This window comes from Pogoniulus pusillus, chromosome 8, assembly GCF_015220805.1.
Source record: "Pogoniulus pusillus isolate bPogPus1 chromosome 8, bPogPus1.pri, whole genome shotgun sequence".
Taxonomy (NCBI): Eukaryota; Metazoa; Chordata; class Aves; order Piciformes; family Lybiidae; genus Pogoniulus; species Pogoniulus pusillus.
In genome coordinates this window covers 13,396,957-13,413,772 of record NC_087271.1, presented here as the reverse complement: position 1 = coordinate 13,413,772, position 16,816 = coordinate 13,396,957, and the positions used below count along the sequence as shown (strand labels likewise).

At 41.2% G+C, this 16,816-nt stretch overlaps 1 protein-coding gene across 6 annotated transcripts in view; it reads right to left on the bottom strand.

The window, feature by feature from the left end:
- Positions 1 to 16,816, bottom strand: part of ARHGAP29 (Rho GTPase activating protein 29) — a 65,861-nt gene that overhangs the window by 38,724 nt on the left and 10,321 nt on the right. For 5 of the 6 annotated variants that reach the window (XM_064147311.1, XM_064147310.1, XM_064147315.1 and 2 more), the window contains one exon: positions 94 to 237. In XM_064147311.1, the coding sequence (XP_064003381.1) occupies positions 94 to 237 (144 nt within the window). The remainder of the gene's footprint in view (positions 1 to 93; positions 238 to 16,816) is intronic. The other variant, XM_064147314.1, reaches the window with a different exon arrangement.

Here is a 16,816-nt window from a genome sequence, read left to right as displayed (position 1 = left end):
TATTACTCTTAAAAACCCTTTTCTTCTATATACAGAGTCAGCCAAGTCACTAATTGCCATTTCCCAAGATCATGAAAGGCAGTAATTCCTTACCTTTTACTTTTGCAATAACTGTTCCTGCAGCGCTGAGAATATCAACTGAGTTCAGAGTCTGATGTTTATTTATCACTGCTTTTAAAACACGGAGCAACTCCCCGAGACGTTCGTGTACTATGTGATGCAGGCCATCTTGATCTTCTGGGAGGGAAAAAAAATGAAAAGAGGGCGGGGCAAGAGAGGCAGGAGGGCGGGGCAAGAGAGGCGGGAACAATAAGGAAAAAGAAATTAAAAAAGGGGCAAAACCAACATTAGAACAGTGAATTAATGTCCATTTCTCCCAAAAGCTGAAGCAAATATACTAAAAAACCCACATCAAAACCCCAATTCTACACCTATGTCCCAAGGGTTCTGACTGAAAGCATCTTTTTCTGATGTGATTTCACCAGCTACCATGTTGACAGTTACATATATCAACAACCCCCCACCAAAGCAGATTTGGATTGTTCATTGCAGACTTTTTCACCCAATACAAATTCAAGCCCATCTCTGTATATTCATAGAATTAAGCACAGATTTGTGACAAATATTGGCCGTCTTTTAAGTCAAGTGTCAGTCCGATCGTGAGCATCTTTAGCATACAAGCCTACACCTGCATATGTCTGTCTTTAGGCACCTTAAAGAAGTTGAAGACCTCACTTTGGTGGAATCAGGTGGAAAGTGGAGTTCTCAGATACACACACATGATGATTTTTATGGCATATGTCTCCTCCTGTGTGCCTCTAAACCCCACCTCGTCACCTTAGTTTTGAACAAAAAAAGACAAAAGTAGTTGCTGCCCAGAAGATCCAGGTTAAACCCCAAGCCCTTCCCATCCTGTTACAGAAGACGTGCTGCTGTACAGAGATGAAGTTTCACCTGCACTGGAGTGCTGTGTTGCAAGTTGCAGTAAAAAAGCTTTTGGATTTGGTAAAGTCTAGCTTACAAAAAAGTAAAAGAGGACCTAACAAGAGCTGACTCTTTTCATCCTGAGCCAAAAGGAACAGCACCTCTGTGCTGACAAACAGGTCAGTACAGACAATCACAGCACAATGCAGACGGATCCAGCATCACTAAGAACAACTGAAAGCCAAGCTCTTCACTTCTGGCTACAGAACATTATACTAGGCTAGAGGCACCAAAGCAACTGAGTCAGTCCAGTACATCCCTGCTCTTCAGTGGGCAGGCAGGGAAATTGCACACAAATGACACATGACTGTATCAAGGACAAGTCCCAGCCTCCCAAGCACTGCTCTGCTTCAGGCTTTACCACCCTGCACGTCAAATATTAGGACACTTTTTCAACTCAGACTAGCATACACATGGTCAAAGGGAAGACCTGATTCACAAGATGGACCAATGCAAAAAACACTTTATCATTCACCTGCACTCAGCATGCTTTTTCCTGATGAATGGGAGTAGAAAGCTCTATATGTTACAGGGCACACAGAAGTCTAGGGAAACAGATCTTACACAGCAGCAAATTAAGAAGCACCTATGCAATTTATTAAAGAAATGCAGATGTGGGGCTCTCTTAAGTTATGTTTATACAAAACAGTTTTGAACTGAAGACTCAAAGTCAGCAAAAGCAAAGCATCCAGAAGCTGGCACTACCTGTAGCTATGATACAGCACAAAGGCTTTAGTAGATGTAGGCTATGACAAAGACACTTGGATCTAAAGGCACACCGTAAGTCAGTTTGGAACCCAGTGGAGAAAGCATTCTAGGCTTGAAGCAAGCAACAACAGCAGAAGCTGGGACTCTAGAGAAAAGTTTATTTATATGGGATACAAAAGAACATTAGAAAAAAAAAAACTCACAAAAGGCAGGGAAATTGTGGGAAGATTTAACTATTTACCAATGTCTTGCAGTTAAATATAGCACACCTTGGGTCACTAGACAGAGCAAGCATGAGTCAGATTCAGAACAGCAAAGGCTGATTCTTCACCTGAAAGACTTGTGAAACTTCTTTCCACAAAAAGCTTGCATGGAAACAAGGAGAGGCTGAACAAGTTCTTCTAAGTTTCCCTCTGGGTTACTACTGCTGAGACAAATGCCTCACCAGGGCAAGCCATGGGTCCAGCTAGCCTGTGCCTTACATAGCAGTGTGTGGTGCCACTTAAAAGGCAAGACGGGTCCCATTCTTGCAGTCCAGGCCCTTAGCATCCACAATTGCTACACCACAGATTTTGCTGTGCACTCCAGTAACTGTTTACAGATCTGCTGTCTTTGAAATAACTTCATTTCTTTTGAACTTTTTCACAACTTCTCACTCAACTACTCCACTCTTTAGTCTAATGACCTATTATACTAAACCAGTGTATCCTGCAACAGTTCAAGAACTCCCCTAAGCATTTCTGGGTTCAGAGGACATGTCCAACTTGTTTTTATTTTTCTCTAGCTATTTACTTTTTGTAGTCATTGGCGCTCAGACAATGAGTTAGATACAGCTTTAGTCTAAGCCAGCCATTGCCACCTTCTAGCACTCAGGGAAATTCTACAGCTGTCAAAACGAAACCAGACCATTTGAAGGTTCTTTTGGGCTTTAATCCATCAAAGCCTCAACTGTATTCCACCAGTGCAAGAATAAATGCTGTTGGAGAATACTGGGCAGCTCCTGGCAAAAGCAATGGGGGAAAAGGAATGACAGCAGAGCTGTGCTGATGCCCACAAAACCAAGTGCATCAGACAACACAGAAAATATATCTGAAAATTACAGTAACATTATTCTCAGGGAATAAGATATTAGGTAAAGGTAATTCCAGTTAGCTCATTAGCACGTATATCAAGTCTACAGACTTCATTGTTGCAATACTTAAGGAGGAAGTCACATCCATCTCTTCTTACAAACCTCCAAAGGCAGTCAAATATTCTACAGTCCTTCACTAGGATGAACAATTTATACTGGACAGGACTGGGACAGATAGGCTTCTACAGAAGCATTTGAAGGTTGTATGGCACAAACCTCCTCCATCAGTTGCCTCTAACCAGATTACAGGCAGTCCTCACAGGAAAGCCATAAATATTATGGTCAATTGATGGTCTGCACAAGTGCAGCACTGGGCCAGAACCGCATCTTTTGCCTTGCCAAGATGAATGTGTGTCACTCTCTTCTGATGCACAGGTGTCCACACTGTGGCTGGAGAGAGTTCCTAAATCATGCAGCCAGCAATGGCCTTGCACACAGGCCATAAGGAAGTCCTTTTAATGACATGGTGAGTAGGCTTTTGGCTCCTTAAGAAGTAGAGGAGGGGAAAGAAGGCAGGAAAGCAGACAAACCAGTCCTAAAGATTACTCCCACTTTGAGTCTTCTGGAGAGTTCACTGTGACCCACAGCTACAGGCTTTTCACTACAGGATAAAACAGCCTCAAGGTTCCTTACAGGCTACATATAGACAAAAACATACGAAATACATAAATCACACAAAATATTAAATTAAACCATATCTGATCCCCAAATGCAGTTTCTTACTATTAAGGTTTGGTAATATCTTATCTGACCAACAGATTTCAGGAGAAAAGTAAAAGCGGAAGGTGGAGAATTGGGGCAGGGAGAGTGCAGAAGAAAAGCCAAACAACTTTAAGGGACACAAGCCTCTTCAAGCCTGGGACAGAAGCTGTAAGCTTCAGAGGGAGATGTGAGTTGAAAAGAACTGCTGAGTTAATGTTTATCACAGCATCCAGTAGAAGGCTGTCACTAAAATAATGACATTACTTATTTTTACTCTTATAAGCAAATGTCTGGCTACATCCAACTGTATTATTTGTTTACAAAATATCTGAAACATTATTTCTATGCCTTCAGAAGACAAAAGGTCTGTGACACAAGCAGCACTGTTGAGGCAGAAGCTATTGGAAACCAGTGACCGATGCTCACACCAGACACCAAGGCAGAGATTTCCTATTCAGGATGGATTTATAAACCTCAGGTAGAAAATCAGTGTAAATATGCCAGATTAACAGAAACAGTTTTAAAGAAGCAGTCCAAAAAACAGCTAAGAGACCAAAACAACAGTAGACCAAATAACTGTTTAGAGTGAAAAAGCATTTGTGACAAAATCATCTCCAAGAAGATCCATGGCAATTCAATTACTTCATAAAAAACGTCATAAAAATTAATGCACACTATTTTTTATTTCAGTCCCTTATCTCACTGCACACATTCATCTACATGAAGTCAAACAGAAAATTCCTCCACCAATGGGTGCTATAACTTTTTAAAAAACTAAGATCTATTTTCCAGCTTCTGACAAATTGCAATACCATAGAACACCAGTTAGTACTTGAGACCAGAGGACTGCAACTCTGAGTGCCTGAGCACAGCTGCTTGCTTAGTTGTCCAGTTTCCTGGTATTTCCTGAAAGCCATCGGTCAGCCATCCACCCTCCAAAATAAACAACAGAGCTCCTAAAACTGAGGAGAAAAAGAAAATAAAAACTTCGAAAAGCATGGATAGAGCTTAGCAGCCCATCTGTGAATTCTCTTTGATTGGGGTTTAAACTGTCCTTTGCATTAGCTGAAAAAAGACTCTTCCAACACTTACAGCAACCACACAAAGCATACTCTGTAGGAGAACGGAGTGAAAAAGCTCAGAAACCTAATGCACAAAACCGATATAAGAAGTGTTAGCCAAGCCATTTCATTAGCACCAGCGTCCCACTCCTCCATCACCACATTTTGTAACTGCTCCTCTATCTTTAATGGACAAATAAGCATAAGCTACCTACTTTCTAATTTGAGGTATTTCCATCAGGAAGCCTTTGTTTAGTAAACGTTAGCAAGCAATAATTGCCTTACAGCTATGGATTCTCTTAATTTAAAACAAAATAAAAATTTGCTTATGAGGCTGGTCAGTGCCAGTCACTGCCCCTGCCAAGTCAGGGCTGCTGACAATAGTCGCAGTTGGAAAAGGCACTGCTGTGTCAGTTGGCTGGTACTCTTTTGTCTGACCTGATTTATTGGTGGCCCAAACATTTCTGAAGCTGTTTATTTCAACAAATGTTTGCCAGCACAAGTTTAAATCCTGGCTAATAGAACAGTTTTTCCCCTCTGTGGCCATGGCATTGCTGTGCAGGCCCATGCAGGAGATGCAGACATCATTCTGTTTACAGCTTCCGCACCCAGGACACAAACACTTTCTAACAGCAGCAGACTCCAACCAGCCGTAAGAGAAGGGCAACCACTAATACAGCTATTGTTTTGTTGTGACTTGTTCAGAGCTGAAGTTTGTCATGCTAACAAATGTAGGGTATCAGTCTAGAAAAATCAACTGGTGTGCTAGTTTGAAGCAAGCTGGAATGTTTTGGAGAAAAGAACTAGATAATGGGCTGTGAAAAGGTAAACATGGTTGTGTCTCTTCTCTCACAGTCCCGCTGAGAAGTCTGGGAAGAAGTAGTAAAACATTAGATAACATTCTCCATTTTGTCTTTCTTTCTGCTTTGAGCTTCAGACCTAGCCACATCTCCTTAACCTCACTGCCACTAACCTTCCTTCTTAAACTCTCAGCTGCACCTTTATTCCTTTCTCAGGATTTGGGGTAAGGTTGAGAGGGCAGGGGGAGGTGTTGGGGTGGTTTGAGAACCCCTCCTGGGGACTCAGGTTTCTGGGAGGGGAGTTGCGCTTCTGTATTGTTTATCCTTTGTATATTTCTGTATATAACTGTATATGCTGTAAATAGCTGCTTGTATATTTGCTGCTGTAAAATAAATAGCTTCATTTATATTCCTGGAGGCCTTCTGAGTTAGCTGGGGCAATTCCAAAAGTGGGGGGGGCGGGTAAGAGCCCAAACCATCACAACTGGAAAATAATACATTCATGAAAAGTTACTGAAGTCAGATTACAGAAGAATTTCAAAGTAAATATTCTAATTAGGTCTTTCCTGAAGATTTTTATAATTAGTAAAATGTGATTTACTTCATGCATTTAGTAGTTTGCAAGAATGCTACATGCATTGAAAGGTACTATCAGAGTGGAACAACCTGCCATGTGGCTCTCTGGAACCACACATACATATATGCAGAGTGGCCTTTTGACTGAGGGGGAGGGGATACAGACAAACCCTTCTCATTTCTTGTGAAAAAGCTGACTACAAACAAAGCAACATGTGTCTTTGCACAAATAGTTTCTACATTTACCCTCACAAACACAATTAAATATTTGGTCTTTGGTAAGTACCTACCATGAACTAACTCACTCTGTGGATATCACTACCACTAGTTTAAGATGAATAAATGCAGCTGATTGAGAACACTTAAATGCCAGTTGTGTACAGTGCCACTGGCAGAAAGTAACTGCCACCCTTCCTAGGCCAAGTCTCCCTTTCCAAATCTTCAGTAGATTGCTGCATTCCTGGTACCAGCTAAGCAGCCTGCACTTCATCTCCCCTTTTACTGCCACTGAAACAGAGAAGAGTCAACTCTGGTTTTACACACCACTGCACATCTTCTGCATAAATCCAAATCTCCTGAGGAAGGAAAGGAAAAGAAAAAGAGACAGAACAGTCTTGCAGGGTGGTAGCAAGAACAAGCGCACAAACTGGTAGTTTCCAAATATCTGAGTCAATATGTGACAATGAACTATGTGGAAAGCACCCAGTTCCCATCTCTGTAGTTTAGGAAACAGACCCAGATCAATCCAACATTTCAGACAAACTCATCACTTTTCTTGTCCTCCTGCCCCATCAGACCTGCTGAGTCTGCCTGACTTGACAGTGATCTTAACTATCATGTTTCTTCCTTTATTTGGCTGTATAAACATGCTGCAACTGCAAGGAATGAAAAACAAGAACTCAAAGAATTTCTGCAATAATTTAGCCTGATAGAAACCTCTACCAAGGATGAAAACTGTCAAAGCCACTAGTGAAGTGAACACCCTTCAGTCCTGCAGAATTACAAACTACCTACTCATATACAGATCAAGAAATAGGATACTTGAAGCTTTCAAAATAGCAAGACAGCCATTCCCAGCTCTTTTGTTAATCACCATCATGGCAACTTCTGTTGACTTGGCATTATTAAAAGGCACAATACCAAATTACAGAACACATTCTTTTGGAAGACGCCTCCGAGCTCATCCAGCTCAACCTTCCACCCAGCACTGCAGGGTCACCACCAAACCATGTCCCTGAGCATCAGCTCCACAGGCTGCTTAAACACCTCCAGAGATGGTGACTGCAGCACTGCCCTGAGCAGATCATTCCAATGGCTGAGAACCCTCTCTGGGAAGAAGTATTTCCTAGCATCCAGCCTGAACCTCCCCTGAGGCACCTTGGAACCATTTCCTCTGCTCCTGTCCCTTGCCACCAAGGAGCAGAGGCTATCCCCTCCTCCCTCCAACCTCCCTGCAAGGAGCTGTAATGAGCAATAAGCTCTGCCCTCAGCCTCCTCTTCTCCAGCCTGAACACCCTCAGCTCCTCCTCACCGCCCAACTGCTCCAGGCCCTTCTCCAGCCTCGCTGCCCTGCTCTGGACAGGCTCCAGCCCCTCAATGTCTTTCCTGCAGTGAGGGCCCCAGAACTGAATACAGCACTCAAGGTGTGGCCTCCCCAGTGCTGAGCACAGAAGGATGATCCCTTCCTGTCCCTGCTGCCCACCCTGTTTCTAACCCAAGCCAGGATGCCATTTGTTTTCTTAGCTACCTGGGCACTGCTGGCTCATGTTCAGTGACTGTAAGCCTGCACTCCCAGATCCCTCTCCAGGTTGCTTTGCAACAACACATCCCCAGGTCTGTAGTTCTCCATGGGGTTGTTGTGACCCAGGTCAAGGACCTGGCATGTGCACTTGTTGAACTTCACACAATCAGTCCTCATACAATTAGACAGAGCCCTTGTCAACATGAGCTCCAGCATCTACTGCAACCCATGTTCTAATTGCATTATAAAAGCAATAGCTAAACAATTATTTCAATGAAGAATACCTAAGGACATGTGAAGCCCTTAGATAGGACTTCACATGAATAGGAATAGGGAAAAGAAAGACCTAAGAATAGTAACTCAAATCCTTATTTAGAGAAGTAAGAATTCAGTAAGAATGCATTTCCTCCAAGCAGCTTATTAAATACGGTATATTGAAAGTAGCAAAGTTTTAGTTCCTCTTTGATTTGCAAATGTTTTTTTATAATACAAGAAAGGATTTAACATTTAGCAAATCAGTTTGCTAGCTACTGATAAACTACTGAATTCCATCTTAAAAATAGGTTGTGTAAGTTTACGTGAAAACTAAAAGGCACAAGGTGTTTAGAGATTTTTTGCTTTGTTAAAAGCGGCAGCTCTCTCTTTTTGAAATAAACAGGGTAAAGGTGTAAGCTTTCTAGTTGTGCAGAAAAATTGCTCTTGTATAAAACACAGAATTACACCCATTAGACCAGTCTTCCAGGTAAAACTTATGTCATGATGAGCTTTTGCTTAATACAACAAATACCCGAACAGGGACTGGCCAAAACAGATCAGTCTATCCATTTAGACCCAATCATTAACCCTGCTGGGTAGCCTCTGATGAGCTCTTAAGCTGTGGTGAGTTGTGTTTGTTTTTAAACAGGACTAGCATTCCTACTCAACTTCAATTACAGACCAATTCTGTACTCCTGAAAAGTCAAAGCTGACATCAGAAGTCCTCCTTGACTATGTAATAGGGCCAACCAAGACTAGATTCATATTCAGAATTTAGTTACAAAAATCAAGAGTCCTTAATTTGGATCATTGTTTTTTTTCCTCAAAAAGTCAAGAAAATAGATGATGCACATGCTAACTGCATCAGAATAATCAAGATCTCATCATTCTGCCGACACCAAAAGCAGTTGCCAACTGACATCAGAACAATTGTTACTTCACATTGAAATTCATCTATGAACTCCCTGTTTGCATATCTGGGGAAGCCTTCTGGAAAGAAAACCTGCCACAATGCAGCTTTTCATTCATCTGTTTCAATATGCTGTATGCTACATTCCTTCAACTTTTGTATTCCACTAGCACTGAGATTCCAGTCAATGAATCCAGATGTGTTCAGCCATGCAGTTTAATCTTTAGAATACATCAATCTTTTATTAACCCAAAATTTGAAGACCAGAAACCAGTAACAAAAAATGCTGGAGGTTCCTTATTTATGGTTTCTGACAAATGAGAGTGAACACACTAGGTGGATTTTTTAGCCATCATTCATATTTCTTCAGTATCTCAGGAGTTCAGAATAAAACTAGGTGAAGATTATGCTTCAGAACTTCCAGAATACAATTTCATAGAATCAAGCAGGTTGGAAAAGACCTCCAAGATCATCCAGGCCAACCTATCACCCAGCCCTGTCTAATCTTACTCTGGCAGTAAGTGCCTCATCCAGGGTCTTTTTGAACACCTCCAGGGACAGCAAATCTACCACCTCCCTGGGCAGCCCATTGCAATGCCAATCACTCTCTCTGGCAACAACTTCCTCCTAACATCCAGCCTAGACCTCCCCCAGCACAACTGCAGACTGTGTTCCCTTGTTCTGTTGCTGCTTGCCTGGCAGAAGAGACCAACCCCCACCTGGCTACAACCTCCCTTCAGGTGGTTGTTGACAGCAATGAGGTCACCCCTGAGCCTCCTCTTCTGCAGGCTGCACACCCTCAGCCTCTCTGCAAAGGGCTCTGCCCATCCATCCAGCCTGTCAAGGTCCCTCCGCAAGTGTGATGGTTCAGGTGTTACCCGACCCACACACATTGTAAAATCACCCAGATTAGACTCAGCGGCTCTGGAAATTGAATGAAGCTTTATATTTACAGCTTTGCACAATATACAAGTAGATATTTACAATATGTACAGTAATATACAGAAATACACAAGTTAAAAGGTAACACAGAAACACAACAGCCCTCCCAGAAACCTGAATCCCCAGGAGGGGCTCTCAACCACCCTTCCACCTTCTCCCACCTCTACCTACCTTACCCCAGATCCTGCCTTATGTTTAAGGTAGGTTTGAGGGTCGGCCGAGGGGTTACAAAGCAGGTGGATTAGTCACACAGATGGCAGGTTAGGTTAGAGAGAGAGAGAAGTTCAGCCCAAAGTCCAGGCAGCAACTGTGTTATCTATGCTTGTGTTCTTGTTCTTATACATCTCAGCAAGCCTATGAACGAAGTAGACATCACCGTTGTTTTCTTCTCACAGCCTGTCATCTAACTCTTCTCACCAAAACATTAGGCTCAAACTAGTACAGCAGGGCTCTCCTACCCTCCAAAAGATCGACACCTGCTCCTAGCTTGGTGTCACCTGCAAACTTACTGATGATAGACTCAATTTTAACTTAGAATGATGAATTGCCAAGTGGACACATGACTGTGTTCTTTAGGATCAATACATCTGCAATGAGCCTTTCACCAGAAAGTCATCTCCACCAGGGTCAGCAACTATACTTTGATAGGATACTATCTATTTCTGATTCAAGGTCTTTTCAATAAAACTTAGTAAAGCAATGCCTGGACTGAACAGCTTCTAATAGAATAAACTGTTTCAATAAAATGAGGTAACTTTTATGCTTTAAACAACTATGTTATGGGATTGGGTTGAGTTCTGAAAACCTGTGACTTCACAGCATGAACCCCTGAAAAAAAGAACAAGATGAAAAAGGAAAGATTGTCCCCAGAAAAGTTGACTCCACCACATCAAACAGGAACACAGACAGGGCAGTATGAAAGTTTTCCTTATTCAAAAGAAAATAAATCTAACTTTTCCTAATGCACATTAAGAGATTGTTAAAAAAAAAAAAAAAGGACAACCACACACACACAAATGAAACCCTCCAAAAACTACCAAAAAACCTACCCAAAAAATCCAAAACCAACCAAAACAAAAAACCCCAACTAACAATCCAGAAACCAAACTCAATCTTTAGCTCATACTTCTAGGCTAAAATACTACTTGTTCTACATGGCTGCTCCTTCCCTCCTTCCACTTTGAATCTCTGAGTGAAGAAGCCGTTTCATTGCTGCCAGCCCACCCAGTTTTCAAGGTCCCCAGAAAGGCAAGATTATGAAATTACAGGGTGTTAAACAAGAAGTGTTCAATTTCTAGCTTGTTGATAGAAGAGTTCTGCACAATCGATTCGGAGTTTAGGTGAGATTCAAGCCACTAAAGCAGCAGCAGCCTGTACCGTTGGTTGTCCAGAAAACTAGTGAATATAAATGATTATTGGAACCTCCAGAAATAAAGTCCTGCTGAAAACACCACCCAAGAGTGAAGCCTGACTAACTCATAGGGGTGACAGAATGATAAGACATTTGAATGCTCAAGATGCAATATTCCAGACTTCCTTCTTGCTCAGAAATACAACGTTCCAGTGTCAGATACTTCACACCAAGATATTTCTGACCATTTTGTATGAAGAGAAGATGCTACAAAACTGTCATGATCACAGTTATTGATGTTACACTGGCACTTACATGCTCCAAAACAGAAATCTGCTGCACAGCGCATTTTTAACTGACTAGTATTTTTTCACAAATACTTCACAATGGAAACACAAAAAGAACAAACCACAGAATCTGTTTGCTTTATCCTTCTTGATTCACACAGCAGTTCCTCCCAGCACTACAGAAGCTGTCATTGTAGCTAGTCAATGCCGAGAATGGACGTGCAGGTGAGTAAAAGCTACAGACTGTGTATAATGGTTTAAAGCAAAACCATCAGGTTAGCCTGCCTGCTCCCCCATCACACAGATGAGGAAAAAAGAACACACCAAAACTGAGCCTTGAGATAAGGAGTTACTAGTTATATTACATATAACATAATCATAATTATCTTAGCTTAGCCTGCTTGCAGAAAAGGAAACCATAACATAGAGTACAACATCACAACTAACTTAGCTTAGCCTATTTGCAGCAACACAGAAAAAAACAAACAGTTCAGCACGAAATAGAAAACCAAAAGAAACCAAACTAGCAGCTGACTCACTCCCACCTGTCTCAACACCACGTCTGAGGAAAGGGGACAGCACCTAAAGCAACTGGAACCCAGAAGCAGCAACAGGAAGCCTCCCATGTTGCAATCTGAACTTCAAGCCCCATGACACCTTGCTCCAGGCAGCACTTTCATTTTGAAGCTGGCAGGAGGTAGGATGCGGTGTGAATAACAGCAGACTAAAACTCAACTCAAGACAATGTGAAAATTATACTAGAAATAGGCATAACTTGGCCAGCTCCTATCTGAAGAGAAACACCACTCATTTAATTTGTCACCTGACAGCATGAAGCATTCAGTGCTGCGTAATAAGCTTCCCTCATTAGCAAGAACTCAATGTATTTATACACTCCACATCTACAGCTTTCTTTTCCAAGTAAGTTCTCAGCAACCTTCTCTAAAATTCCATGTCTAGTCATCAGCCAAAGCCAGCTAGCTAGAAAGAGTTCTCTGTTCCTCACTTGTTTCCCTGTTCTTAACACAAGGATTTAAATGTGAATATCAGAGAGCATTTAATTTGATCACCAAAATCTTAATCCTAATGTTAGTTTCCCCTTCTTTACTCCTAGCATAAGACATTCACCATGGTCACTTTCTCAAGGCCCTTCACAAACTGTCTTCGTTCAATTCCTGCATATAAAGCTTTAATTTAAGCAAGTTGCACCTTACCAAAGGAAGCACAGAACATACAGGTCTATCCCTCCAAAAAGCTGCCTCCCTTAAAATGCTCTTCTGTTGGTCTGAACTTGTGTGCTGAGACCACAGCCCACTCGGTTGATCAGTACTGTTCTATTTCTCTGAATCTTCAACTTTAGTGATTTCAGGGAGATTTTTTTTTTTCTCTACACACAATGTCAGCATTAAATAACATCTGGGCAGACTTTTTAGTCCCATAGCTGTGGTAGCAGGTAGAACAAAGTATTCTACACATCCTATATGCAACCAATTAAACAAAACTACAAAGTAACTTGAGCACCTCACTTTATTCATACACATTCATATCACTGTCAACATCAAAACTGCAACAGGAGTTTGTGACCACTGCACAGTCTTCAAGCTAACAGAGCTAACAGTAGCCTATAGTCCAAAAGCAGAATATCAGCTTAGGTGTTACATTTGTTAACAGCACAGAGACCAAAATCAACTACAACTGCATGGACTGGAAAAATGTCAATACTCTGCTCAGGAATTTGGTCCACAACCGTATAGATTTCAAAACATCTTCTTGAAAAGGCATGGGTGAGAGAGGGCACATTTATCCTCTAACTTTACCATACAGATATCTTCTGCAAATACCTACAATGGTGCAATTCACTTTAATCAAGACATTATTTTTAATACATCTTATCTTAAACTTTCTCACCAGGACTCCCACATCCTAAAACTAGAGTCCCAGAATCTACCCAGCTGGAAGAGACCTCCAAGCTCATCCAGTCCAACCTTCCAGACAGAAGTGCAGGGTCAACACCAAACCATGTCCCTAAGCACCAGCTCCACAGGTTGCTTCAACGCATTCAGGGATGGTGACTGCAGCACTGCCCTGACAATTCCAAAGGAGACATAGCAAAACATAGCCAGACAGAGTTGGAAGTGATACTTTTATCTTTCCAAAGTTTTCCCTTTAGCATTCCCAGTACACATACCAACATCCATAATAACAGAGTCATTCTAAGTCTCACAGATCATCACAATTTGAACATTAAGCTTTCTGATTTCCCCCCTACGTTCTCTGATATATTTACATTAGAAAACAACCCAGGCCTCAAAGGTTCCTATGCTGTTACACACAAAAGCATGCATATAAGGGGAAGAGACACAGGTCCCAGCTTTCATGCTCCAATCACCCCTCCAGATCAAAGCAACTGAAGCCATTTTAAATGCTGCTTCATAAAGTACAAAGACTACATAATCAAGTGCCCTAAACACAGAAACAAGTTTTGTTGTTCCATTTAATGGCTTTTCACTGCTCCTTGCTTTAGATATTTTTCACTGCCATTTGAAATTTAAACACAGAGGATTTCAGCAGCAGCAACTGGATTTGCTCAAATATGTGAAACAGAGCAGCCAAGTCAGAACACAAACTCTGAAGAGGTGAAGTTTGATAAACCATCTTTTTTCTTAAGTTGACAGTCTCCAAGATAAAAATTACCAAAACTGGCAGGTAGAATTCCTATGTAATTTTTATCACACAAGCACCTCCAAACAAGTATAAAAAGGTACCAAAGGAAATCTACTCCCTGTTCAGCTAAACCACAGCCTCAACACAAGAATTCCTCCAGTCCTGATTTGCAGTTACAACGCGCTGCAATCAGTGTCATTAAGATGCAAGTTTAACCTAAACATAACCATTTTCTACAGCCTTACATGAGTCACCTCAACTCCCTACAATAAGGGACATTTTAAGGAGACAAAGGAATGAGCACCCATAAAATCCTTACTTGCCTTAAACGAAAGGAAACCATTACCTTAAAAAAAAAATCAAGGTGCAGGTTCTGTATCAGAACTATCCTGCCATGCAGTTCTAGATCCAGTCCATTACCACAACATGAGCTCTAAGGTGAGCACACCACTGCAAGTGCCAAATCAGATTAAGACTTGCTTGGCATCAGCAAACAAGTCAGCTTCACTCCTGCCACCCAGCTACATAAATAGGAAGAGCAAACTGGTGGAAAAGGAATGATTCAGTCTGTGAAGTCTTCATGAAGTTAAGGTCAGTTAAATGACCCTCAAGTCTATGCTGTTAGGCACACAAAAAAGGATTCCTTCTTATTTTATGGTGCAACTTTGATAAATTGACAGATCAGAAATGAGAAAATGACCTATTTTGGTGGATTCACAATGATACAGTTTGCCTAGAGCACAATTAGGAGCCTGATTTAGGGCAAAGGGGATTTGCTTTGCTTTGGTTTGTTGTGTTTTCTGAAGCACAAAAGCTCCTACATGTACACAGGAACTGCTTTTAAGAACACAAATTTTTGCACTGAATATGGATCAAATCTGATCGTGTATGTTGGGGCAGACTTTTTTAAGAGACACAAGCTCTTGTGTCCAAGTATCCCCTTGTTTCTTCAGCTGCAAACTATATTGGAAGAGTTCTTGCTTTTGAAAAGCCTAACTTTGTATTTGCCTGAAAAAAAGAAGATATGTTTTTTTATCCTCTCATTACTCAACTTTTATCTAGCTAATGCTACATTTTCAGTTTCCTTAGTCTAATTCCTATGATGAGAAGGGAAGGTAATTAACAAACTAGCTAAGGTTCTTGAAGTCTTAAGATTCTTCTTTCTACATCACAAATGTACAAAAAGAAGTAAAAATGCGTTCTCAGCTTCTATTACATTTTTGCACTTCTGGAGCAAGTTTTTAAGTCTCAAAAAATCCTTGTGCTCCCTTATAAATAGTTCAGACTTTTCCTAAAAAGATATATGCTAATTAAGTCAGGGCAAGTATCTTTACCACACATATGGTTTTACATTTTACACACTTGCAGATCTTCAAGACACTCCTCCACTCCTGACTGCTGATTTTAGACACTATAGCAACAAGTGAACATTTGTTCTGAAGGAATGCTGAGCATGCAGCTGGGGGAGGGGTAGTACTATCAGTCACAAACTTATCTGCTGGTGCACGGAGTTACTATTTAACTTCATTCTTCCCTGAAACTGAAGAAACAGCATTTACTATCCAATGTCAGAGACGTGTATTTAACAGGTAGCTTAAAATTTGACTATGAAGGGCATAGCTTTGCTCCAACTGAATTCAGAAGACTCAGGGTTTATTCCTCTGCTTGTTCAGAGTACTGGAAACTGCAGATTAATTAAGCAGTGCTCTAATACTGCAAACCTGTAAAGCAAGAAGAAATGCTCAACTCCTGTGATTTTGGTCACATCATCTGACAGCCCAAAGCTCCCTAATAAAAGCCTGCAAGATGGCAGACTTGTAGTAAACAACATGCTTGGGCAACACAGACTGAAATGATTTGAAGTGAAAAGTAGAAGGTTCTCTCAGTTTACGTGCAACATTCCTGGGGGAAAACTTGATCTGCAGCTATGTCTGTCTCCCATAAATTTGCATTGTTAACTACTGGTTTTGGGTTTCTCTCTGATTGTTGTGGGCTTGCCATCATTTGGCCTTCATGAGTCCATTTATGGAGAGAGTTTTCTGAAGTACATCAGACATCTATTTTCTCTGCAGAACTTCTCAGGTTTGAGAAATCTGGCACTGGAAAGGAACAAGACTCACATCCAGGAATCTCCATGATTTCTGCTCATGAGAGACCAAAAAGGGCAGGCTGAAAGAGGGTGTGAGGGTAAGGGAAGTATGGGAAAATGACCAAGTTGTCTCTGGGTTGCTGTGGTCCTAGAGTTCAATTAAGAGCAGCAGTTTATATGCCCCTCTGTTTGTTGTTGTTCTTTGGTTAGTTGGCTTTGGGTGGTTGTTTCTTGGGTTGTTTTGGTTGGTTTTTGGTTTTGTTTGGGTATGGGGTTTGGTTGGTTTTTTTTTTTTTTGGTAGGGCTTATTTTTCTCTGAGTTTTGCCACAAAAAGCATCGGAAGCTGTTTAAAAAAAAAAAAAGAGAAACATTACTATTGACTTTGAGTTCTTAGCAATAGATTTGCTTGTGAAAAATATGAATATTGACTCTTCTTATCCTTGCTTACATCCTTTACATTTCTTAGTTTGAAAGGCTATTTCACATTTGTCAAAGAACAGTTTCAGATTGACAGAACTAATATTTAGAAGTGACTGTTACTTGGAGATATGTGACAAGGCACACGATAGAATTTCCAGGTCAGAAAGACCGGAAGTGCATATGTCTTCGCATC